Source organism: Carcharhinus amblyrhynchos, chromosome 26, assembly GCF_965287045.1.
Source record: "Carcharhinus amblyrhynchos chromosome 26, sCarAmb.v2.hapA, whole genome shotgun sequence".
In the NCBI taxonomy this organism is placed as follows: Eukaryota; Metazoa; Chordata; class Chondrichthyes; order Carcharhiniformes; family Carcharhinidae; genus Carcharhinus; species Carcharhinus amblyrhynchos.
Window position 1 is genome coordinate 14,240,669 of NC_137349.1, and position 25,413 is coordinate 14,266,081.

Consider the following 25,413-nt stretch of genomic DNA (forward strand, 5'->3'; position numbering starts at 1 on the left):
TGTTCATGTGGCTATCTAGGTAAGTCTTAAACGATCCTAGCGTGTCCACCTCATTGTCAGGACATTCCAGAATTTTTGTCCAGGTTCTAGAGTTCCAGTCCAGTGACATCACCGATACACCCCACTGGGGTTTGGAGAATTAAATTATCTTTTCCCATGCTGGTTTGCTCCTGTGTTTGGATCCGTTTTGCTGAAATTCCCTCCCAGATACTCTCTGGTTTACAGAATTAAAGATCAGCAAACGGTATCAAATATGGATACGTGTGAACAAAAGCTGGGCAGCACGGTAGCACAGTGGTTAGCACCGCTGCTTCACAGCTCCAGGGACCTGGGTTTGATTCCAGCTTGGATCTGTGTGTGTGTGTGTGTGTGTGTGGAGTCTGCACATTCTCCTCATGTCTGTGTGGGTTTCCTCCGGGTGCTCTAGTTTCCTCCCACAGTCCAAAGATGTGTGGGTTAGGCTGATTGACCGTGCTAAAAATTGCCCCTTAGAGTCATGAGATGTGTAGGTTAGAGGGATTAGTGGGTAAATATGGGGGTAGGGCCTGGGTGGGATTATGGTCAGTGCAGACTCGATGGGCCAAATGGCTTCCTTCTGCATTGTAGGCTTTCTATGATCCCTGCCAGGGTGCCGAAGGACAATGAATTTATTTTGGCAGCCTATTGCATTGTGAACCTCTCTCTCATTTCCCCTCCCCGTGTCCAATAGTTCTGCGCTCTCTGAGTAAGTAAATGTGTTGAACAGAGATAAAAGAAAATAAATTTAACCTCTTGGAGTTTGTTTCAATTCTCTCCAATGCTGGGCAGAGCTGGACTCACAAAAACCCTCTTCAAACTGGGGGGAGTGTTTGGAGTTCTATTAAATTCTTCTTCATTCTTCAGGAATTGGTGCGGTTGCATTCGTTGCTGAGTTAATGAGGACTATTTAACTCAGAATGATTCCTCTTGGCATTCCAAAACCCACAATAAACATAACTCGTGTTCAAATTTATAGAACCCGGAGCATGAGAGAAGGACAGATCCAAATCTGAGTCCAACATTTCGATGATGGACATTGTGGAAAGACTGTTTATAATGTCAGCCCTGTGTTTAATGGCCATTTCAGCCGAAACGCTGACAGGAAACCAGGACCGGAGAGATAAACTGTATCAAGTTATGTTTATACAAGTTGAGATCATGCAGTAGCTCTGTGCCTTTTTCCAGTTTCCTCCCCGCTGGCTAGTCTGAGACATCTCACATTATCAGCTGGGGAACTGTACCGGAGACTCGGAGGAATAGCTCGGTGAAATGAGTTACCATTTGCTGTTTATGATTCTCACTGTCACGGCCTTGAGCAGGGGAACAGTTTGTTATTCCCTAGATTATGATGGTAAGCGTTTTCCCATTTCATTTCCTTCACTCTGTAAGAATGTCAGCAACGAGGCTACTGGGTTTGGGGGCAGTTAGTGGATCTTTTAAACACTGAGGACATTCCCAGCACTTTACACAGCACAGCAGCAGAGGGGATAGAACCCCTCCCCACAGAGGGGAGGGGGGTGTGGATAGAGTGCGGGGGTTTTGTGGGGCTGGTTGGTGTTTCGGGAAAGAAGTTTTTGAGGACCGTTAGAATCTGGTAATGAGGAGTAGCTCAGACTGAGTGATGCTGGGATGGAGGGTGTTGAGGGGCTGGAAGGGGTGGAGGGGGAGAGGGATGAAGGGGGAGAGGGATGGAGGGGGAGAGAGGTGGAGGGAGATGTTTGGAGGGGGCTAGGGATGGAGGGTGGATGGGGTGAGGGGGTGGAGGAGCGAGGGGTGGAGTAGGTGGAGGGGTGGAGGAAGTGAGGGGTATAGGTAGCGATGGGTTGAGGGGGTGGAGGCAGTGGGGGGGGGGGCTGAGGGAATGGAGGGGGTGGAGGAAGTGAAGAGGTGAGGGGGTGGAGTGGGCAAGGGGGTGGAGCGGCTGAGGGGGTGAATGGGTGGAGGGGGTAGAAGGAGCGGGCGGGTTGGTGGGGATGGCCCGGGGTGAGTGGGTGGAGGGGATGGAGGGTTCGAGGGGGTGGGGATGGTGGAGGGGGTGAGGGGGCAGGGGGTGAGGAGTTGGAGGGTGAGGGTGGGGCTGGGGGTGAGAGTGAGGGTGTGAGTGGGGGTGGGGGGATGGGTTTGGGGTGAGGGTGGGGGTGGGATTGGCTTGGGGTAAGGGTGGGGTTGGGGGAATGGGTGGGGATGAGGGTGGAGCTGGGGTTGCGATGAGGGTGGAGATGGGGGTCAGGGTGAGGGTGGTAGTGAGGGTGGGGGTGGAGGGTGGGTGTGGGGATTGGGGTGAGGGTGGGTGGATCAGGCTGGAGGTGTAGCCACGGTTGGGTGTTGGCTCAGTTGTGTGGGTGTAGAAACTCCAGGGAACAGCTGGAACCGGGGGGCGATTTGCAAAGTTCGAGAGAATTGGAGGTTTCGGAGAATTTTATTCAATGAAATGAGGGAGAGCAAAGAATGAAAATCGAGTCCAAACGAGGAGCTGGGTGGGATTCAGAAAGGGGAGAAATCGATCCTGGATAGCTTTAAACTGAGATAAAAACATTCCGTGTCACAAAGATCAGCGGGAAGCCCGAGGATTGGGGAAGTTTTAGAGTTTGCGAACTAAACAAAGGCAGAGTTGGGATAAGGAGGATTTTCAGGATTGTAATTAGTGAAATCCCGTAGAGGTCAGTGCTGTGGTCACATTTATTTACAACGTATGAGAGGGAACAAGGGAATTGAATATACTATCGCCCAGTTTGTGGATGACACAGAAATAGGCGGGAAGGCAAGCAGTGAGGATGATACAGAGTTCACAGAGGGATAAAGACAGGTGGTGAGTGGGCAAAACTCAGCAGATGAAAGATAATGCAGGAAAATGTGAAGTGATGCACTTTGGTGGGAAGAATAAAGGAGCTGAATATTATTTAAATGGAGAAAGACTGCAGAAAGCTACAACACAGAGGAATTGGAAGGGGAGGTGTCCTTGTGCATAAATCAAGGTAATCGAGGGTTATGGGGATAAAGGGGAAAAGTGCAGTTGAGGATTATCACATCACATCAGTGATTATTATCTCATTAAATGTGGAGCAGACTCGATAGGCCGAGTGGCTTACTTCTGCTCCTACATCTTATTACTAAAAAGAAAGAGACATGGAGCAGGATTTTAAGGCCTTGTTTTGAGCGAGACCGGAAATTCCTGCCTGAGGCCAACGGACAGTTCCATTGCCCACCCCTTGCCCATTCTGATTCCATGGCGGGTGAGGTGGTAGAGTTCCGAAGATGCTGTCAAAACTTGTTATCCTGAACTCATCAGGACTGGTCCATAAGAGTATCAAGGGACTAGCAATTTATACCATGTGAATGGTTGACAAGTGGACACTGATTGGTGAAGGCATTGACAGAGAGAGTTCATCAGGCAACAGTTAACTGCTAAGCTTTTGTTAAAATGCAAACTAAACAAGTTGACGGATTACTCCAGGCATTGCCATGGGAAATAAACAAGGGAATATTTGTCTGCCAAACTTCTGTTTAGTTGAAGTAAGTGTAATGTGTGGACCTGTTCCATCTGTCTGCCAAGGACAGGGCCCTGTGTGTGTGAATGTATGTAGATTTTAGCATGGGTAAGTGAGTCACACTGTGAGCCTGACTGATAATCTTAAGTTGGTCATCACTGTAATTCTTAGCACAATTAGGATTGTTCATTAAAAATTGTCCAATCGTGGAATCACATCGAATGTTGGATACTATGAGTGTAATTTTCCCGCCATGGGAGTTGTGGAGGGGGGGGGGGGGTGGGGGGGTGGGGGGGGGGGGGGGGGGCGATCATGCAAAGGTCCGGCGACCTCGGTTGGGAATTCCTGGCCTTGGGGCGAGCGCAATTGGAGAATCCCACCCTATATGTAGTTGATGTAGTTTATATGGATTTTAGCAGAGCCTGTGACAAGGTCCCACATGGGAGACTGATTGAGAAAGTTGAAGCACACGGAATTCAGGGAAACTTGGCGAGATGGATTTGAAACTGGCTCAGAAGTAGGACACAGAGGGTGATGGTGGAAGGCTGGTTGAGTGACTGGAGTCTGGTGTCCAGTGGTGTGCCACAAGGTTCAGTGCTGGAACTCTTGTTTGTTATATACATAAATGATATAGATGAGAATGTGGGGGGGATGATAAGCAAGTTTACAGACAATATTGAGATTGGCCATGTAGTTAATAGCGAAGAAGAAGGTTATAAGTTACAGGAAAAGATATAGAACATAGAACATTGAACCCTACAGTGCAGAAAGAGGCCCTTTGGCCCATCAAGTCTGCATCAAACACAATCCCACACAGGCCCTACCCCCATATCCCTACATATTACACCCACTAATCCCTCTAACCTACGCATCCCTAGATACTAAAGGTCAATTTTTTTTAGCATGGCCAATCAACCTATAGATGGCTTGGTCAAATGGGCAAAGCTGTGGCAGATGGTATTTAACTCTGATAAGTTCATGGCAATGCACTTTGGAAGAAGCAACAAGACGAGGGATATTTAATGAATGACAGGACACTGGGAAACTCAGAGAAACAGATGGATCTTGGGGTACTTATTCACAGATCCCTGATGGTGGCAGAACAGGTGAATAGGGTAGTTAAGAAGGTACATGGGACACTTGCCTTTATCAGTTGTGGCATAGAATATAAGGGCTGTATTGGAGCTATACAGAGCACTGTTAGGCCACAGCTGGAGTACTGGTCTACAGGGTAGCACAGTGGTTAGCACAGCTGCCTCACAGAGCCAGTAACCCGGGTTCGATTCCAGCCTCGGGTGACCGTCTGTGTGGAGTTTGCACATTCTCCCCGTATCTGCGTAGGTTTCTTCCGGGTGTTTCAGTTTTCTCCCACACTCCAAAGCTGTGCAGGTTATGGATAGATTGGCCAGGGATAGGGTTGGGGGTGAGGGAAGGAACAGATATTCTGTCAGAGATTTGGTGCAGATTTGATGGGCTGTTCTGTACTGCAGGGATTCACTGATTCTCTGAGGAAGGATGTGATTGTTCTAGAGGGGGTACAGAGGAGGTTCACCTGCCTGGAATGGAGCATATGAGCTGTAAGGAGAGACTGGATAGGTTTGGCTTGTTTTCTCTGGAGCAGAGAAGGCTGAGGGGGGCATGATTGAGATGTATAAGATTATGAGGGGCATGGACAGGGTGAGTAAGGAGGGGTCAGTCATGAGGCGACACAGTTTTAGGATGAAGGGAGGAGATTCAGAGAGGATTTGAGAAAAACATTATCACTCAGAGAGTGGTGGGAATCTGGAAAGTGCTTCCTGAGGAGGGAGCGGAGGCCGGAAACTTCACAACCTTTAAAAAATATTTGGACAATCAAAATATTGAAGGATATGGGACAAGTGCAGGAAAGTGGGATTCACGTGACTTTAGTGGTAGATATTGTCGGTGCTAACTTGATGGGCTGAAGGGCCTATTCTGTGCTGTATGACTCTGTTGGGAAAAGCGGTCTGTAGCTTGCTGATTGTATCACTTCCAAAGATTCAGGACCCTCTCTCCCCGGGGACAAACACCCACCAAGACTCGTGCAACCCCCCCAACACCTCCCGCTCAGGGAACCCTCCCCCACCCTGAGCCCACTGTCCCTGACACTGTACCGGAGGGAGTGCCAGGGTATTGCCCCTGGGGTCTGAGCCGATCCGCCAGGTCCCTGTTGTAATCCTCAGTGCATGACACCACCTCACTTGGTTGTTGGGGAGGGAGGAGAATCCTTATGGGGTTTAATACTGGGGGTGGGGTGTCCATTACTGATAATTAATGAGGTTCCTGAGCTTTCACAGTGGGAACCCCATTATGTCACTGCTGCTGGTTGGGGGGTAGTGGGGGAGGGTGCAGACTATTGGATAGCAAGATCCCACCAGTGTGAAAGCCGTTTGGGACTCTGCCTTCCAATCCCAACATCTGGCATTATTCCTGCCCCTGGGAAAACAGGGCTGGAATATCCCCCCTCATTCCACCTCCCATTTGGTTTTGAATTCTGGCAGCAGGGGCAGGCTAGGGGTGGGTCAGTATTCTGTAACTGTTTGGTCAACTTGATTGACCAGTCGAGGGAAAAACTCCCAAAGTTCCACCAAAGGCCACTTTGAATAATCTATAAATAGCCTGGAAATGATTGAGATTTCAATAAACTCCACTGACAAATGCTAATCCTGGATTTGAATACAAAATACACACAAACTCACAGTGCAACAATGCAAATTAACCACAGCTGCTTTTTAACACCAGATTCGAAAGACTAATTTGCTGAATTCTGAAAGCCTTTTATTATTTTAGATTTGGAGCTTTATTTTACTTCTATTTCAGCTGTTGTCTGTCTCTCAGCGATTACTGTGACTTGTTTTATTTCTGTGCTCACAGCTGATTAGACATTCCACTCTCTCTCAATTCAAACTAAATGAGACAGCGTCTGAAAGAGGAAAGGGGAAGAGGGGCAAAGTCAGGGGGAAGATCCATGAATGGACACAGGATGGCAGCTGCTGTTTCTGTGGTGAAGGAAATGTTTAAAATTCAGCAGCTCCGAGAAACCATAGAATCTCACAGAGCACCAGGAGGCCATTCGGTCCATCAAGCCTGCATAGCATCATAGACTTTTACAGCATGGAAACAGACCCTTCGGCCCAACTTGTCCATGCTACCCTCTTTTTAAACCCCTGAACTAATCTCAATTGCCCGCATTTGGCCCATATCCCTCTATACCCATCGTACCCACGTAACTGTCTAAATGCTTTTTAAAAGACAAAATTGTACCCATCTCTACTACTACCTCTGGCAGATTGTTCCAGACACTCACCACCCTCTGTGTGAAAAAATTGCCTCTCTAAACACTTTTGTATCTCTCCCCTCTCACCTTAAACCTATGCCCTCTAGTTTTAGACTCCCCGGACTTTGGGAAAAGATATTGACTATCTACCTTGTCTGTGCTCTTCATTATTTTACAGACCTCTATAAGGTCACCTGCACTCCAGAGAAAAAAGTCCCAATCTATTCAGCCTCTCTTTATAACTCAATCCATCAAGTCCCAGCAGCATCCTACTAAATCTTTTCTGCTCTCTTTCTAGCTTAATAACATCCTTTCTATAATAGGGTGACCAGAATTGTATACAATATTCCAATATGGCGTTACCAATGTCTTGTACAACTTTAACAAGACGTCCCAACTCCTGTATTCAATGTTCTGACCAATGAAACCAAGCATGCTGAATGTCTTCTTCACCACTCTGTCCACCTGTGACTCCACTTTCAAGGAGCTATGAACATGTACCCCCAGATCTCTTTATTCTGTAACTCTTCCCAACGCCCTACAATTAATTGAGTAAGTTCTGCCCTGGTTCAATCTACCAAAATGCATCACCTCATACTTATCTAAATTAAACTCCATCTGTCATTCATCAGCCCACTGGTCCAGTTGATCAAGATCCCGCTGCAATTGGAGATAACCTTCCTCACTGTCCATTATGCTACTAATCTTGGTGTCATCTGCAAACTTACTAACCACACCCCTTATATTCTAATCCAAATCAATCATATAAATGACAAATAACAGTGGGCCCAGCACTGATCCCTGAGGCATATCGCTGGTGACAGGCTTCCAGTTTGAAAAACAACTCTCTACAACCACCCTTTGGCTTCTGTCAAGAAGCCAATTTTGTATCCATTTAGATACCTCACCCTGGATCCTGTGAGATCTAACTTTATGCAACAACCTACCATGCGGTACCTTGTCAAAGGTCTTTCTAAAGTCCATGTAGACAACATCAACTGCACTGCCCTCATCTACCTTCTTGGTTACCCCTTCAAAAAACTCAATTGAATTTGTGACACATAACTTTCCAATCGCAAAGCCATGCTGACTGTCCCTAATCAGTCCTTGCATCTCTAAATGCCTGTAGATCCTGTCTCTCAAAATACCTTCCATCAATTTACCCACCACTGATGTAAGGCTAACTGGCCTGTAGTTCTCAAGCTTTTCCCTGCAGCTCTTCTTAAACAAAGGCACAACATTTGCCACTCTCCAATCTTCAGACACCTCACCTGTGACTATCGATGATTCAAATATCTCGGCTAGGGGACCCGCAATTTCCTCCCTAACCTCCCACAATGTCCTGGGATACACTGCATCAGGTCCTGGGGATTTATCTACTTTGATGCGCTTTAAGACTTCCAGCACCACTTTCTCTGTAATATGTACACTCCTCAAGACATCAATATTTATTTCCCCAAGTTCCCTAACATCCATGCTTTTCTCAACAGTAAATACTGATCAGAAATATTCATTTAGGGTCTCACCCATCTCTTGTGGGTCTGCACACAGATGACCTTGTTGATCTTTAAGAGGCCCTACTCTCTCCCTTGTTACTTTTTTGCCCTTTATGTATTTGTAGAAGCTCTTTGGATTCTGCTTTGCCTTATCTGCCAAAACAATTTTGTATCCTCTTTTTGCCCTTCTGATTTCTCTCTTAACTCTACTCCTACACCCCTTATACTCTTCAAGAGATTCACTTGGTCCCAGCTGCCTATGCATGTCATGTGCCTCTTTCTTCTTCTTGACCGGGGCCTCAATGTCCCGAGTCATCCAGGGTTCCTGACTTCTGCCAGCCTTGCCCTTCACTTTAAGAGGAATGTGTTTATCCTGAACTCTGGTTAACACACTTTTTAAAGCATGCCACTTACCAGACATCCTTTTCCTTCCCACAGGCTCTCCCAATTGACTTTTGAAAGTTCCTGCCTGATACCATCAAAATTGGCTTTGCCCCAATTTAGAATATTAACTTTTGGGACAGTCCTATCATTCTCCATTGCTATTTTAAAACTAATAGAATTATGGTCACTGGTCCCAAAGTGATCCCTCACTAACACTGTGTGCCAACCACAATCCCATCCCAGACCCTAACCCAACAACCCCACACATGTACCCCACTAACCCCTCAAACCTCCTGCCCTGCGATTTCCAGATTCCCGGAGCTCAAATCTGTCGAATCCTTAAAACCAGTGACCAAGGTAAACAGAATTAACAGAGGCTGGCACTGACCGAGACTGGCACTGGGCAAGACAGGCATGGACAGAGATGGGCACTGATTGAGATGGACACTGACCGAGACTGGCACTGACTGAGACAGGCATTGACAGAGATGGGCACTGACAATGACGCCCATTTTTACACTGAGAGCAAAGATTCCATCTCAGCAGACCCACACTGAGTTCCAATCAGAATTCCCCCATCTCCTATAACAAAGTAACTCAAAGACAGTGCCAGACTTGGGGCAGACAGTGCCAGACTGCCCTCGAGACATGACTCATTTTGATCATTGTTATTATAGTTGTGATGCTGAATTGTGTTACAGAGTCAGTGGCACAGCGGTTAGTGCTGCTGCCTCAGACTGCCAGGGACCTGGGTTCGATTCCCGGCTTGGGTCACTGTCTGTGTGGAGTATGCACATTCCCCCCATGTCTGCGTGGGCTTCCTCTGGGTGCTCTGATTCCCTCCCACAGTCCAAAGACGTGCTGGTTAGGTGGATTGGCCATGCTAAATTCTCCCTCAGTGTACCCAAACAGGCACTGGGCTGTGGTGACTAGGGGATTTTCACAGTAACTTCTCTGCAGGGTTAATGTAAACCTCCTTGTGACTAATAACTAAATTTTAAGCTACGAACCCCCGGTGCAGTGTTTGTAAAAACAGCAGGCACCAGGCAGATGACGCAAATTCCCTGAAGTGAACGGACGTCCGCAATAAATCCTATCTGAACCCAGGCTTCTTAAACAAACGATGGAATTATTCATCACACAACCAGACAACGAGGCAGCAAAAAGAAAGATAACCATCGGGAATGAGGTGTTACTCAGAGCTAGCACACCGATTCCCTCTGAGGAATTCCAGAAGGATCGCACCCAGTCTGCTCAGTGACCAGCTCTTTGTGAATTTCAGAATGAAGCATCTTGAGTTAATGCCATGTGGAGAATGTGTCCGTGCCGAGAATGTGACCCCGCGGCAGCGGAGATTTTCTGTAAGGTCGGGAGCTGCTTTTAGCAACTGGGTCTTTCCAAAAAGTCCTTTGATTCCAAAAATCTGCGCGATGCAGCTAGTTGAATGTACAGGCCTCAGGCATGCGCTATGGTGGTCAGCATCACAAGCTTCCACATGGAGCTGGTGGGGATTCTTTGCGGAGGGTGACCATTGGAAATAATTTGCTCTCAGATGAGCGTGCGAACCAACCAGCCGACAGCGGCTCCTGGGAAAACGGGCAGAGCTGTGCCTTGGAATCTGTTACAAGCCTGGCAGCAAATTGGTTTCTTCAGACTGCACTGAACAGGTTCCCAAGCTGAGTGAACGTGTCGGAGATGATGCCCAATCAACACAATGTAACCAACTTCAGGGGGAAACAGCGAACGATCCACCACTGGAGGTATCTTTGGCAAAGGCTGGATATCCAAGACAATGGCTGGGATCTTACCACCGTCCACACCGGCAGGACTTTTCCATCCCGCCGCAGGGAACAGAGATTTGGCTGGCCACCACATTGTCTGCCTTCGCCGCAGTGGGAGCGTGGCGAGAACGGGCGATAAGATCGCACCCAAGGAGTTTCACAAACCTTCAGGTGGTTTTGGCCATTCAGCGATGATTAGGTATTTCAGAGACATAACTTTCAAGGGAAAACAAGTGTTCGTATTGGATGTTTTTCACGAAGACACATTGTCACGGTTACACCAGGGAGTGAACTAGGTGTCTGGCGAAGTATATTGTGTATTGACCAAAGAGGAACAGGGATATTGGGAGGCAAAGTGAGGAAGCATGAGGCCTGTCAGAGGCAACAGCCACAAAAGCCTCACAAACTTCCATCACAGTCTTGATGTAAAATCGGGACAGGTTTATTCAATCTCATCTCATCACTAATCACTTCGCCAAGTTTCCAATCATCAAATACATCCGTGGCAGAGACACCGGGCAGAATTCCCAGCCGCGCTCGCCTCAAAACCAGAAAATCCTGCCAAGTTCATTTGTATGGACTGCCCCCCCACCTCCCCTCCCACACCCTCCCCCGCCCACGGGTGGGACAGGAAAATTCCCCCACCGAGCTCAACTTTCAACTCCTTTGGATGTCCGATCAGAGGTATCGGCCTCTGGATACTGGCAGACATTTTACAGACACGTGAGTTAAATGGGTTATAAAGCATGTGACAACCTCCTCCAGATCCAGAGCTCGTAATTACCGAGTGACTGCTGCGAACTTTCAAACCAGTATCACCCTGAAACATCATCATCAATAGAAAGGCAGCTTAAGACAATATTGCAAAGCCTGTCCCGTTTCTCAGAGGGGAAATTGCTAGAAATCCAAGAGATAATGAAGAGGCTATGCAACCCAGTGTCAAGGTGTCCATATGTCCAAGTGTCCAGGCTGCACAGTCTACACAGAGGACACAGGGTTCAAGGTGTACCTCCTAGCCAGAGAACGTAGTTACCTACAGATGTACCCAGAGTCTGCAATCAGCCTACAGCCTGTGAAGACAAAACCCTGACCGGACAGCATTAAGATGGATCAGAAGCCGGCAATGGAAACTGTACAACAGTGTAGCACCCAGCTATCCAGCTGTGTCCAGAACTGTCCGGAGGTGGACTTGGAGAGGACATTGTGGAACATCACCATGGAAACAACCAGCACTCAGACAATACTGCCACTGAAAGCTAACATGCGACTATAACAAGTAATTAGGAAGGCAGATGGCCTTAACATACAAGGATTTTGGTACAAGAATAAACATAAGAACATAAGAAACAGGAGCAGGAGTAGGCCATCTAGCTCTTTGAGCCTGCCCCACCATTCAATAAGATCATGGCTGATCTGCAGTGGATCAGTTCCACTTTCCAGCTTTCTCCCCATAACCCTTAATTCCCTTGTCTATCAGAAATCAATCCATCCGTGACTTAAATATATTCAGCGAGGTAACCTCCACTACTTCAATGGGCAGAGAATTCCAGAGATTCACCACCCTTTAAGTGAAGAAGTTCCTCCTCAACTCCATTCTAAACTGCGCCCCCCTTATTTTGAGGCTGTGCCCTCTAGTTCTGTTTTCCTTTCTAAGCGGAAAGAATCTCTCTACCTCTACCCTATCTAACCCCTTCATTATCCTGTAAGTCTCTATAAGATCGCCCCTCAGCCTTCTAAACTCTAATGAGTACAGACCCAGTCTATTCAATCTCTCCTCATAAGCTAACCCCCTCATCTCCGGTATCAACCTGGTGAACCATCTCTGTACTCCCTCCAAGGCCAAGAATAAAGATACCTTATTGCAAATATGTATCGCCTGGGTGTATTGGGTACAGTTTTAGTCTCCTTACCTAAGGAAAGATAGACTTGCCATCAAGGGATTGCAGCAAAGGTTCACCAGACTAATACCTGGGCTGGAGGGGGAGGAGCTGCCCTATGAGGAAAACTGGACCTTTATTCTCTGGAGTTTAGAAAAATCAGAGGGGGTAATCTCACTCCAACGTATAAAAACCTTACAGGCTGGATTGGTTAGATGTAGGAAGGATGTCCCCCCCTGTCTTGGAGGGAGCTAGAAGCCGGTGGGGGGGGCACAGTGCCTGAATAAGATGCAGGCCATTTCGAAATGATAAGGAATTTCTTCATTCAGAGGCTAGTGAATCTTTGGAATTCTCTGTCGCAGAGATCTGTGGAATCTTGATCGTTCAGTCTGTTCTCGATAGAGATCGATCAAAGAGCGCGGGGATAGTGCAGAAAATGGTGTTGAAGATCAGCTATGATCACATTGAATGGCAGAGTGGATTCGAAGGGCTGAATGGCTTCCCCCCTGTTCCCATTTCCAATGGTGTTAGTCAGGAACCAGTCACGAACACCCGTGATAAATGGCGATCTCAGGAAGGTGATCCTATTACGAGACTGGGGAGGATTGTTAAAGGGCATGTTGTGATATGACTTTAAGAGGCAATATTCCAATGAGTAATTAGCCAAGACGTGACTATCGGATGTTGTTCCGAGGAGCTTTGTGTCTAGCGAGCAGTGTGTGCTGTGAAGGAATTACAAACATACTTTCTGATTAATAGCTGGAGAATCTTCATAAAATCTGTTTGTGGAGAAATTCTGTATAAAAGCTTCAAACAAACCAAAATAGAAATCCGGGTGGTGAGAGTGCAGTGACAGCAGACACACTGCAGCCAGTGACTCAGCCCCTGGCTGGAACATTCAGACCCACTGACCTTGCTCACACAGGAGGAATCGTCCCCCGTTCCGTAAAGTGGGATCTGAACACGGGGGCCTAATCGAAAGGAATGGAGTGCAGGTACTGCACTCAAACACAGCTACCAAGTGGTGCAGTACAGTGGCACAATGGTTAGCACTGCTGCCTCACAGTGCTAGGGACCTGGGTTCAGTTCACAGTTTTGGGTCACTGTCTGTGTGGAGTTTGCATGTCCTCCCAGTGTCTGTGTGGGTTTCCTCCAGGTGCTCTGGTTTCCTACCATTGTCTGAAAGACGTGCTGGTTAGGTGGATTGGCCATGCTAAATTCTCCCTCGGTGTCAGGGGGATTAGCAGGGTAAATACATGGGGTTACAGGGATTGGGATTGTTGTCAGTGCAGACTTGATGGGCTGAATGGGCTCCTTCTGTACTGTAGGGATTCTATGGAATAAAGACTTCCATCTATTCCACATGTCTCAGAAGCACCACGTGTTTAAAATGCTTCAGAGGCAATGAAATCCTTTTTGAAATGTAGTCACTGTGGTAATGCAGGAAATGTGACAGCCAATCTATGCACAGCAAGATCCCATAACAGACAAGGTTACAATGAGCAGATCATCAGTTTTATATCATGTTGATTGAGGGATAGATGTTGTCTCGGACACTAGGGAATACTCGTCTTCTCTTCACAATAGTGGCCGTGGGACCTTCATTACCTCATTGGCAGCTGGGGCCTGAAACAACAACAGCTCCTCCTTCAGGACTGCACTGGAACATCAGCTTTGAATGTTGTGCTGGAGATCTGCAGTGAGGTTTGAACCCCATCGTCACTCACTGACGCTCACAATGCTGTGTGAAATTCCATTGGTTCAGAGCTAGGAATAGCATCAAATCCTCGCTCTAAACTGATATTGGGATTGAATCATTCAAGGCTCCAGTGACGCTCCTTAAACTTGATTGTAGGACAGAATGAGGCTTATATTTAAATCTGGAAGTGCTGAGATTTCTACTCCAGGACTCTGGGAATGTGTTAAAATCCAGAATGGGAACAGGATTGTGACAGGAATGTTTTCAGAAAGTGTATTGTACCACAATTCCAGATCTCAGCCCCTGAGTTTACAGAGGATCCACAATAGGGAATTTCATTTACAACCCAACCATTTTCCATTTTTACAGAAGAATTTATCTTTGGTTGTTTTGTAATCGTGTCAAAGAAAAAATCTGCAAACGATATTCCCCATTCTTCCCAATATTCTAAAGTTCTAAAAATCAAACTTCACAAATTTCCTGAAAATAATAACATGAAAAATGTTGGTGTTAGTGTACTAGATAATTTTCACATTATACAGCCAGCAACTCCCCATCAAACACTCTCAGGACAGCTACAGCATGGGGTTAGATGCAGCGTAAAGCTCCATCTACACTGTCCCCATCAAACACTCTCAGGACAGCTACAGCACAGGGTTAGATACAGTGTAAAGCTCCATCTACACTGTCCCCATCAAACACTCCCAGGACAGCTACAGCACGGGGTTAGATACAGTGTAAAGCTCCATCTACACTGTCCCCATCAAACACTCTCAGGACAGCTACAGCACAGGGTTAGATACAGAGTAAAGCTCCCTCTACACAGTCCCCATCAAACACTCCCAGGACAGATATAGCACGGGGTTAGATACAGCGTAAAGCTCCCTCTACACTGTCCCCATCAAACACTCCCAGGACAGGTACAGCACAGGGTTAGATACAGAGTAAAGCTCCCTCCACACTGTTCCCATCAAACACTCCCAGGACAGCTACAGCACAGGGTTAGATACAGAGTAAAGCTCCCTCTACACTGTTCCCATCAAACACTCCCAGGACAGTTGATCAGAAGCTCAGTCCGTCAGGGATGCGTCATAGTTCAGCTGGTTGTGAGTCAGCAGCAGACGGAGGCTGGTTTGGACTTCCCTGAATCTGATTCTCTTGTACAGACACATCACTCTCCACTATTTCCTGGCTTTCTCTGAGATCAAGACTTAGTTCTGCAAATGGCTGACTTTCCTGTTCATTATTTTGAGCAATAAGAACCCATGCAGTTGGCCAATTGCAGGCGGCTGCTGCACTTACTGTTGGGATAACTTGTACCTTCTTCAATGATCCAAGCGCGTCTTTAGAATCTTATCTGAACTTACATTTTACAAAATATTTTACAAAGACTGGACCGTATATCTGGAATGTTCTCTCAATCCCTGATTGATCATGGGCCCTTTTCTGCAGATTCTGCCTTGATTCTACCCTCTCAGCAAACCTGGAACCACCAGGACCGCACTATCCCCAAACTTTGACCGTCAGCAGCTCACAGGAGCTATTACCGTGGCTAAACCCGGAGTGGTCTACCCGGGGTGGCCTACCCAGGGTGGTCTACTGGGGTGGTCTACCCAGGGTGGTCTACCCGGAGTGGTCTACCCAGGGTGGTCTACCCGGGGTGGCCTACCCAGGGTGGTCTGTCTGTGGCAGTCTACCGGGGTGGTCTACCCGGGGTGGTCTGTCCGGGGTGGTCTACCCAGGGTGGTCTACCCGGGGTGGTCTACCCGGGGTGGTCTACCCAGGGTGGTCTACTGGGGTGGTCTACCCAGGGTGGTCTACCTGGGGTGGCCTACCTGGGGTGACCCTCCCAAGGTGGTCTATCTGGAGTGGTCTACCTGTGGTGGTCTGTCTGGGGTGGTCTACCAGGGGTGGTCTGTCCAGGGTGGTCTACCTGGGGTGGTCTACCCAGGGTGGTCTGCCAGGGTGGCCTGTCTGGGGTGGTCTACCCAGGGTGGTCTACCCAGGGTGGTCTGCCTGGGGTGGTCTACCCGGGGTGGTCTACCAGGGGTGGTCTGCGCACGGTGGTCTGCATGTGATGGTCTACAGCGGTGATCTATGGGGGGGGGCTGTCTATGGGGGGGGGAGTGGTCTGTGCAGTGTGGTCTGCGGGAGATGGTCTACACAGGGTTGTCAACATGGGATGGTCTAGGGGTAGTCTATGGGGTGATCTATGGTGGTGAGATATGGGGATGGGACATGGCGGTGGTTTATGGGGTGAGATATAGGGGGTGGTCTATGGGGATGAGATATGCAGGATGGTCAATGGCAGTGGTCTATGGGGTGGTATATGGGAGGTGGTCTATGGGGGTGAGAGATGAGGGGATATGGGGGTGGCCTATGGGGATGGGATATGGGGGGTAGTCTATGGGGGGTGGTCTGTGCAGGATGGTCTCTGTGCGGTGGTCTATGGGGATGGTCTATTGGGGTGGTTTATGTGTGGTCTTCCCAGAGTGGTCTATGGGGGTGGTCTGTGCAGGGTGGTCTAAGGGGATGATCTATGAGGGGGTGGTCTTTGGAGGTGGTCTATGGGAGCAATTTATGCGAAGTGGTCTTTGGGGGGGGTGGTCGTTGGTGGGTGATCTATGGGGGGTGGTCTATGGGGATGGTCTTTGGTGGGTGGCCGGGGGTGGGGTGCGATCTGCACCGGGTGGTCCTGTTGCAAGCAGGAATCTCGCTAACTTTGCCATTGATCATTACTTCACATGACTGAAGGTTTTACTGCGTGTTTGCGAATTGATTGGATGATGGGTGACACGGTGCTGTTTGGCAGCTTACCATTGGATGTCAGGAAGGTTTGGAGCTCAGCACTTGTGAGTTCTGCTCCATTGTCCAAAACAAGGACTCCTGTTAATCGGTGGCTGGCAAGGCACTGGCCCAGGTTCCCAGTTGTTACACAGGAAGTTGTGGATTTTATCTCGGGTTCCTCTGTCCATTACGAGTAGGTGTCCATTCCTAATAGGGACATGTGTCAGTGAGTAGATCAGAGACTCTGAGGCATTTTATGAAGTTAGCCAAGACTCCAACTTTTACTTTCCATTTTGACAATAGGTGAGCATATGGTGTTTCACTCCATGTATGATTCCAGTGACCCACTAGGGAGCTTTTATCAAAACAAACTTCATTTAAGAACTTGGTTAGAAGATCACATATTATTCACTCCTGGGCATCGCTGGCTGGCCAGCATTTATTGCTTATTGCTAATTGCCCTTGGAGGGCAGTTGAGAGTCAACCACATTGCTAGTGGCTCTGGAGTCACATGTAGGCCAGACCAGGTAAGCATGGCAGATTTCCTTCCCTGAAGGAGACATTAGTGAACCAGATGGGTTTTTCTCACAATCGACAATGGTTTCATGGTCATCAGTAGATTCTTAATTCCAGACATTTTTATTGAATTCAAATTCCACCACCTGTCGTGGTGGGATTCGAACCCGGGTCCCCAGGACATGAGCTGAGTTTCTGGGTTAATAATCTGGCAATAATACCACTAGGCCATCACTCGTCCCAATCATACAATAAGATGAGTTAGGAATGCAAAGTGGACGTTGCAGAATACAGATAGGAGGGAGTTTGTCTGCGAGAGGGGACAAAAGCTTTCTGATTCCAGGAGAGAATGTGAAAGGTGCTCAGAACCAGGAGGATTTGCAAAGTTTAATGAGGAGACACACTTGTGCTGCTTGGTGAAGGGGGGACCAGCAGCAATCAGTGCTTACAATCTATGTACTTGCAGGCGATACCAAGTTGGGTGGGAGGGTGAACTGTGACAAGAAATCCTTCAGAATGATCTGGACAGGTTGGGTGAGTGGGGAAATCAATGGCAGGTGCAAATTGTCATTAAACTTCTGGATGCAAAAGCGCAGAAAGGTTGATTTGTGGCTTGTCAGAATACAGATACAGGATAGAGTAGCAGTTTGTGCAACGTGGCCAACCATAGCAACCCTACTTAACTTTGCTATTGCATTAACTTACAGTGGAAGTATTACACCCGTAACGCCTGGTACTGTTTCACTTTCCGTCCTGGCCTTTGAAGTAGATTTCTGGTTCAGTTTAGAAAACAAATGCAGTCTAATTTGGATAAGCATGAGGTTTGGAAGCAAAAACAAGAAGACAGATTATTACCTGAATGGCTGTAAATTGGGAGAGGGGAGTGTGTAGCGGGACCTGGGTGTCCTTGTGCACCAGTCACTGAAGTTAAGCATGCAGGTGCAGCAGGCGGTAAAGAAGGCAAATGGCATGTTGGCCTTCATTGTGAGAGGTTTCGAGTACAAGAGCAGCAATGTGTTGCTGCAATTATACAGGGCCTTGGTGAGGCCACACCTAGAGTACTGAGTGCAGTTTTGGTCTCCTTTTCTGAAGAAGGATGTTCTTGCTCTCAAGGGAGTGTGGCCAAGGTTTATCAGGCTGATTCCAGGGATAGCGGGACTGATGTATGAGGAGAGATTGATTAGCTTAGGATTGTTTCTGCTGGAGTTCAGACAAATGAGAGACAAATGATCTCATAGAGGCTTATAAAATTCTAACAGGTCTAGACAGAGTAGATGCAGGGAGGATGTTCCTGATGGTGGGGGGAGTCTAGAACCAGGGGTCACAGTTGGGGTAGAAAGTTTAGGACAGAGGTGAGGAGGCATTTCTTCACCCAAAGAGTGATGAGCCTGTGGAATTCATTACCACAGGAAGCAGTTGATGCCAAAACAGTGAATGCATTCAAGAGGCAGCTGGATGTAGCACTTGGAGCGAATGTGACCAAAGGTGCTGACCCTCTGACAGTGCGGCACCCCCTCAGTACTCACCTTCCAACAGTGCCACACTCCCTTGGTACTCACCCTCCCACAGTGCGGGGCTCCCTCGGCATTGACCCTCTGACAGTGCGGCACTCCCTCAGTACTGACCCTCTGACAGTGCGGCACTCCCTCAGTACTGACCCTCTGACAGTGCGGCACTCCCTCAGTACTGACCCTCTGACAGTGCAGCACTCCCTCAGTACTGACCCTCTGACAGTGTGGCACTCCCTCAGTACTGACCCTCTGACAGTGCAGCACTCCCTCAGTACTGACCCTCTGACAGTGCAGCACTCCCTCAGTACTGACCCTCTGACAGTGCGGCACTCCCTCAGTACTGACCCTCTGACAGTGCGGCACTCCCTCAGTACTGACCCTCTGACAGTGCAGCACTCCCTCAGTACTGACCCTCTGACAGTGCGGCACTCCCTCAGTACTGACCCTCTGACAGTGTGGCACTCCCTCAGTACTGACCCTCTGACAGTGTGGCACTCCCTCAGTACTGACCCTCTGACAGTACAGCACTCCCTCAGTACTGACCCTCTGACAGTGTGGCACTCCCTCAGTACTGACCCTCTGACAGTGTGGCACTCCCTCAGTACTGACCCTCTGACAGTGTGGCACTCCCTCAGTACTGACCCTCTGACAGTGTGGCACTCCCTCAGTACTGACCCTCTGACAGTACAGCACTCCCTCAGTACTGACCCTCTGACAGTGCAGCACTCCCTCAGTACTGACCCTCTGACAGTACAGCACTCCCTCAGTGCTGACCCTCTGATAGGGCAGCACTGCACTGTCAGAGAGTCAGTACTGAGGCAGTGCTGTACTGTCAGAGAGTCAGTACTGAGGGAGTGCCACATTGTCAGAGGGTCAGTACTGAGGGAGTGCCACACTGTCAGAGGGTCAGTGCTGACGGAGTGCCACACTGTCAGAGGGTCAGTACTGAGGGAGTGCCATACTGTCAGAGGGTCAGTACTGAGGGAGTGCTGCACTGTCAGAGGGTCAGTGCTGAGGGAGTGCCACACTGTCAGAGGGTCAGTACTGAGGGAGTGCCGCACTGTCAGAGGGTCAGTACTGAGGGAGTGCCACACTGTCAGAGGGTCAGTACTGAGGGAGTGCCGCACTGTCAGAGGGTCAGTACTGAGGGAGTGCATTGTGTCTGAGGGACAATGCACCGCTTTTATAAAACCTTTGACTCCGTCTTTTAATCATTTAATATGATCACAAATTCAATAAATTTGATGTCTTTAATCTTTCTATTTTTTGCTTTAGATTACAATGAGAATTCCACTGATTATTCACAGATCAGCATGGCAGATGGTCAAGGCTCCAAAATGGACAAGCATCTGAGGACCTTTCAAGGTATCAAAAAACGCGTGAATGGCTCGAATGAGACACTGAGTACCGTGAACGAGAGAGCCAAGATCTTCCTGACTGGTCCCATCACCACAGCTGTCATCCCTGCCCTCTACATCCTCGTCTTCATCACTGGCCTCCCAGCCAATGGGCTTGCTCTCTGGGTCATGATAACCAAGATCAGGAAATTCCCATCCACCATCTTCCTGATCAACCTGGCCACTGCCGACTTTCTCCTGAACCTCATGCTGCCCTTCAAGATCTCCTACCACCTCCTGGGCAACGACTGGCTCTTCGGCGAGGGTCTGTGCCGGACAATGATCGCCTTCTTCTACGGGAACATGTACTGCTCCATCCTGCTGCTGACCTTCACCAGCATCGACAGATACTTTGCTCTGGTCCATCCCTTTCTCTCCAAGCGTTTCAGGGACAATCGGTTTGCTATCTATGGGTGTTGTATGATTTGGGTCGTCGCTGTTCTGTTGGTGCTGCCCTTCCTTTCTGTGGAGCAGTTGTACGCAGTCCAGGATCTCGGCATCACCACTTGTCACGACGTATTACCACTGGAAAGGCAAACTGTTTATTTTTTCTATTACTTTTTGTGTCTGGTTATTGTGGGATTTCTAATTCCCTGCTGTATTACTGTCTTCTGCTACGGGTCTGTCATCCAAACATTGATAGTTACTGAAAAGAAGTACATTCGAGCAGCGATTGTGACTGCTTTAATCTTGCTGGTCTATGTCTTTTGCTTCACTCCGAGTAACATCATTTTACTCGTTCATCATTTTGAGTACCGCCTCACCAATCACAGTGATCTGTATATTTATTACATGGTCTGTCTGGTCCTCAGCTCTTTCAGCAGCTGCATTGACCCTTTCATTTACTATTACCTTTCGGACGAATTTCGAGCCAAAGTGAGGCAGGTGATCTTCGGCCAGAAAGGAAAAGGCAGGGAATCCTCTGGGAAAACATCCCAAGAACTTCTTCGCACGACCATTTCCTACTCATCGCACTCACAGCACAGAGTGTCAATGAGGAACATCTGAGATTGCAGAGAAACCTCGAGAACTGAGGACACCCCGCTGGTGGGCTAACCCAGCCGAGAGAATATTTTCGCCCTGCCCAGCTCACCAGATTAGAAATTGTCCAAATCTCCAGTGACGTTCCGAGTCCCAGTTTCCCCAGGGTCATCAGTTTGGAATTTTGAGAAGGGAAGTGTTTCGTTCTTTCCAGCTTGCTGGAAGTTCACACAGCCAAGAGTGAAGGAGGGGATCCAACCTCCAGACACAAGCACTGGTGCGTCCCCCATGTCCCACCCTCTTTGCCAAACCCTGCTGCAAAGGTTTGTGCTTCAAACGCTCAGTTTGATTGTTTTGTCTCAGCAACTCCTGACATGGTCCTGCTCACCTTTGCTTCAGGTCACTGACATTGAATGTTACCTCAGTGTTCCCACACTCTGGACCCTCCAGACACCAGGTTCAATCTGTCTCCATCCACCCTCGCTTCCAGATTTTAAATATTTCTTTCGATCAATATATCTTACTGATGGTTTAATTTTTTTTTTATGTTGTTGTCCCGTTGATGTGTAAACGCTAAATCAGACCCCACCCCAGCAGTTTGAGGAAGATGACCATTGGTAGAAAGATGAGTTCCATGGAATGTGTTGGTGGATCTCTGCTATTGATTGGAGATCTGTATCAGAGCATTTGAAATGGTGAGAGAAATTAGCCAAATCTTCAACATACTTATTTGAACAGAATTGTGGAATGACTCAATGGCCAATCCTTAGTTTGTACACGCCTTTTACTCATGGTCTGGCTCTCTGGTATTTTTGCTTTTAGCGAGAGATAATAAGCCGTTAGTTACTCAAGCCTCAGCAAACCCATTGGGCAAACATTGTGAGATTTCCTCAACTGTCCCTGCTTCCAGGCCGGGAAACGGAGGAGCAGCTTGTGAACCACAGAGCGGAATGAGGCCATTCAGCCCATCCAGTCAGTACTGATTCTCCAACAGGAATAGGGCCTCAGCATCTTACCGAGGCCCTTTATCCTGTAGCCCCACATATTTACCCCTCTAACCTACACACTCTGGGACACTAAGGGGCAATTTAGCACGGCCAATCCCCCTAACCCACACATCTTTGGGCTGTAGGAGGAAACTGGGGCACCCGGAGGAAACCCACGCAGACACGGGGAGAATGTGCAGCCTCCACACAGACAGTGACCCAAGCTGGGAATCGAACCCGGGTCGCTAGAGCTGTGAAGCAGTAGTGCTAACCACTGTGCCACTCAGCGGGTGACGCTGAAGCAGGAGAATACCTGGAGAACAGACAGTGAAATAAAACCAATGGACGAGCACCGGGAGGGACTGGGAAGTATTGTAGCAGCAAAACCTCAGCAATCCTCCTGGGATCAGGAGGAAGCAACGGGGATCATTGGCTGGAAAACAGAGAACAGGAGGATTTTCTATCTGTGTAGCATGTCCGCACAGATACAAATCTTCACGGTTGCAGTGTAGGATTGGCTGTGTGCTGGACAGGGACATGGTGCCACTTTGTGGTGGAATTCAGTACTGCAGCCGGCCTTCTGACTCACGAGCAAAGAGCTGCATTTGTCTGTGGGAGAGAGGATGTCTCACAATGTCAGATATTGGCACAGCTTCTCCAACAGAGATCCCCAAAATCCAGCAAGGGATTCCAGTGAAATCAGGCACTGAGCCTAATTCAATCCCAGCCCAGAGCGGCATACAATTACCCTCAATCTGCTTCACTCGTCAAAGGTTCAGACTCCCCCCCCACCCCACCCAAACCCTCTACCTCTCCCCCCTCCTATCCCCTCCCCTCCCCTCCCCAAACCCCATCTCCTCTCTCACCCCCTCCCCCTCTCCCCACCCTCCGCACCCTCCCTTCCTCACCAACTTTCACCCCTCCCTCTCTCCCTTGATTTCCCCTCCCTCTCTGCTCTCCCTCTCTCCTCTCCCTCTTTCCCCTCCTATCCCTCTCTCCCTGTCTCCCCTCCCTGTCTCCCCCCTTGTCTCGCTTTCTCTTCTCCCTCTCTCCTCTCCCTCTCTCCCTTCCCTTTCTCCCCTCCCTCTCTCCCCCTCCTCTCCCTTTCTCCTCTCCCTCTCTCCCCTCCCTCTCTCCCCCTCCTCTCCCTTTCTCCTCTCCCTCTCTCCCCTACCTCTGTCCTCTCCCTCTCTCCTCTCCCTCTCTCCCCTACCTCTGTCCTCTCCCTCTCTCCTCTCCCTCTCTCCCCTCCCTCTCTATTCTCCCTCTCTCCCTTCCCTCTCTCCCCTCCCCCTCTCTTTCCCACAGATGAAGAGTTTGGTTCTGATTTAACGTTCACAGATAACCTGCTGGCATCTCCGCTGTGAATGGGAAAGGCTGGATCTAACCGCCTGTTTCTGGGTCCCAGCTGCTAGCATTGTAAAACTGCTGTAAATTTCTCTCTATTTATCTCAATATTATGTAATCCTCCCAGAGGCCCAGTAATTCACTCAGCAATCGTTACTCTCTGGTATAAATTCTCTGTTTGTATACGACATTGTGTAATCTTACGAATAAAAGCAGCTTCAGCCCAGTCTCAGTGTCTGTTCAGCAGGAAACCTTCTCACTGCCAGAACATGCTGCCTCTCTCTGAGATTGACACAGGACAGGAAGATCGGAGATTCTGCAGACACCTGTACCGGGAAACTGGGAGGAAACCCCACCTCCACACGATATTAATCATCCCCTCATTATAACTCACAAGAGAGCGGCAAATGTTGTGCTTTTGTTTTGAAACAAAGGATACAGGAAAAAGCCTGGGAACTACAGGCTGGTGAGCCTCACACCTGTGGTGGGTAAGGTGTTTTGAGAGACAGGATCTACAGGCATTTAGAGACGCAAGGACTGATTAGGGACAAGTCAGCGTGGCTTTGTGAGCGGAAAATCATGTCTCACAAATTTGATTGAGTTTTTTGAAGGGGTAATCAAGAAGGTAGATCACCGTGAGGGCGGCATGGTAGCACAGTAATTAGCACTGCTGCTTCATAGCTCCAGGGACCTGGGTTCGATTCCCAGCTTGGGTCACTGTCTGTGTGGAGTTTGCTCATTTTCCTTGTGTCTGCGTGGGTTTCCTCCGGGTGCTCTGGTTTCCTCTCACAGTCCAAAGATGTGCAGGTTAGGTTGATTGGTCATGCTAAAATTGCCCCTGGTGTCCTGAGATGCATAGGTTAGAGGGATTAGTGGGTAAATATGTAGGGGTAGGGCATGGGTGGGATTGTGGTCAGTGCAGACTTGATGGGCCAAATGGCCTTTTCCTGTACTGTAGGGGTTCTAAGTCTAAGTAAATGAGGGCAATGCAGTTGATGTTGTCTACATGGACTTTAGCAAGGCCTTTGACAAGGTACCGCATGGTAGGTTGTTGCATAAGGCTAAATCTCTTGGGATCCAGGGTGCGGTATCTAAATGGATACAAAATTGGCTTCTTGACAGAAGCCAGAGGGTGTTTGTAGAAAGTTGTTTTTCAAACTGGAGGCCTGTGACCAGCGGTGTGCCTCAGCGTTCAGTGCTGGGTCCATTGTTATTTGTCATTTATATTAATGATTTGGATGAGAATATAGAAGACAGGATTAGTAAGTTTATAGATGACACCAAGATTGGTGGCATAGTGGACAGTAAAGAAAATTATTTCCAATTGCAACGGGATCTTGATCAATTGAGCCAGTGGGTTGACGAATGGCAGATGGAGTTTAATTTAGACAAATGTAAGGTGATGCATTTTGGTAAATTGAACCAGGGCAGGACTTACTCAGTTAATGGTAGGGCACTGGGGAGAGTTACAGAACAAAGAGATCTGGGGGTACAAGTTCATAGCTCCTTGAAAGTGGAGTCACAGGTGAACAGAGTGGTGAAGAAGGCATTCAGCATAGTTGGTTTCATTGGTCAGATCATTGAATACAGGAGTTGGAATGTCTTGTTGAAGTTGTACAAGACATTGGTAAGGCCACATTTGGAATACTGTGTACAGTTCTGGTCACCCAATCATAGAAAAGATATTACTAAACCAGAAAGAGTGCAGAAAAGATTTACCAGGATCCTACCGGGACTTGATGGATTGAGTTGTAAGGAGAGACTGGATAGACTGGGACCTTTTCCTCTGGAGTGTAGGAGGCTTAAGGGTGATCTTATAGAGGTCTATGAAATAATGAGGGACATAGATC

At 48.3% G+C, this 25,413-nt stretch overlaps 1 protein-coding gene across 1 annotated transcript; it reads left to right on the plus strand.

The window, feature by feature from the left end:
- Positions 1-1,137: 1,137 nt before the first annotated feature.
- Positions 1,138-22,989, plus strand: LOC145358548 (proteinase-activated receptor 3-like). The gene is made up of 2 exons (XM_080212697.1): positions 1,138-1,369; positions 20,128-22,989. Exons 1-2 carry the CDS (start codon positions 1,288-1,290, stop codon positions 21,255-21,257), a joined length of 1,212 nt encoding a protein of 403 aa, XP_080068823.1. The 5' UTR covers positions 1,138-1,287; the 3' UTR covers positions 21,258-22,989.
- The last annotated feature ends 2,424 nt before the right edge of the window (positions 22,990-25,413 follow it).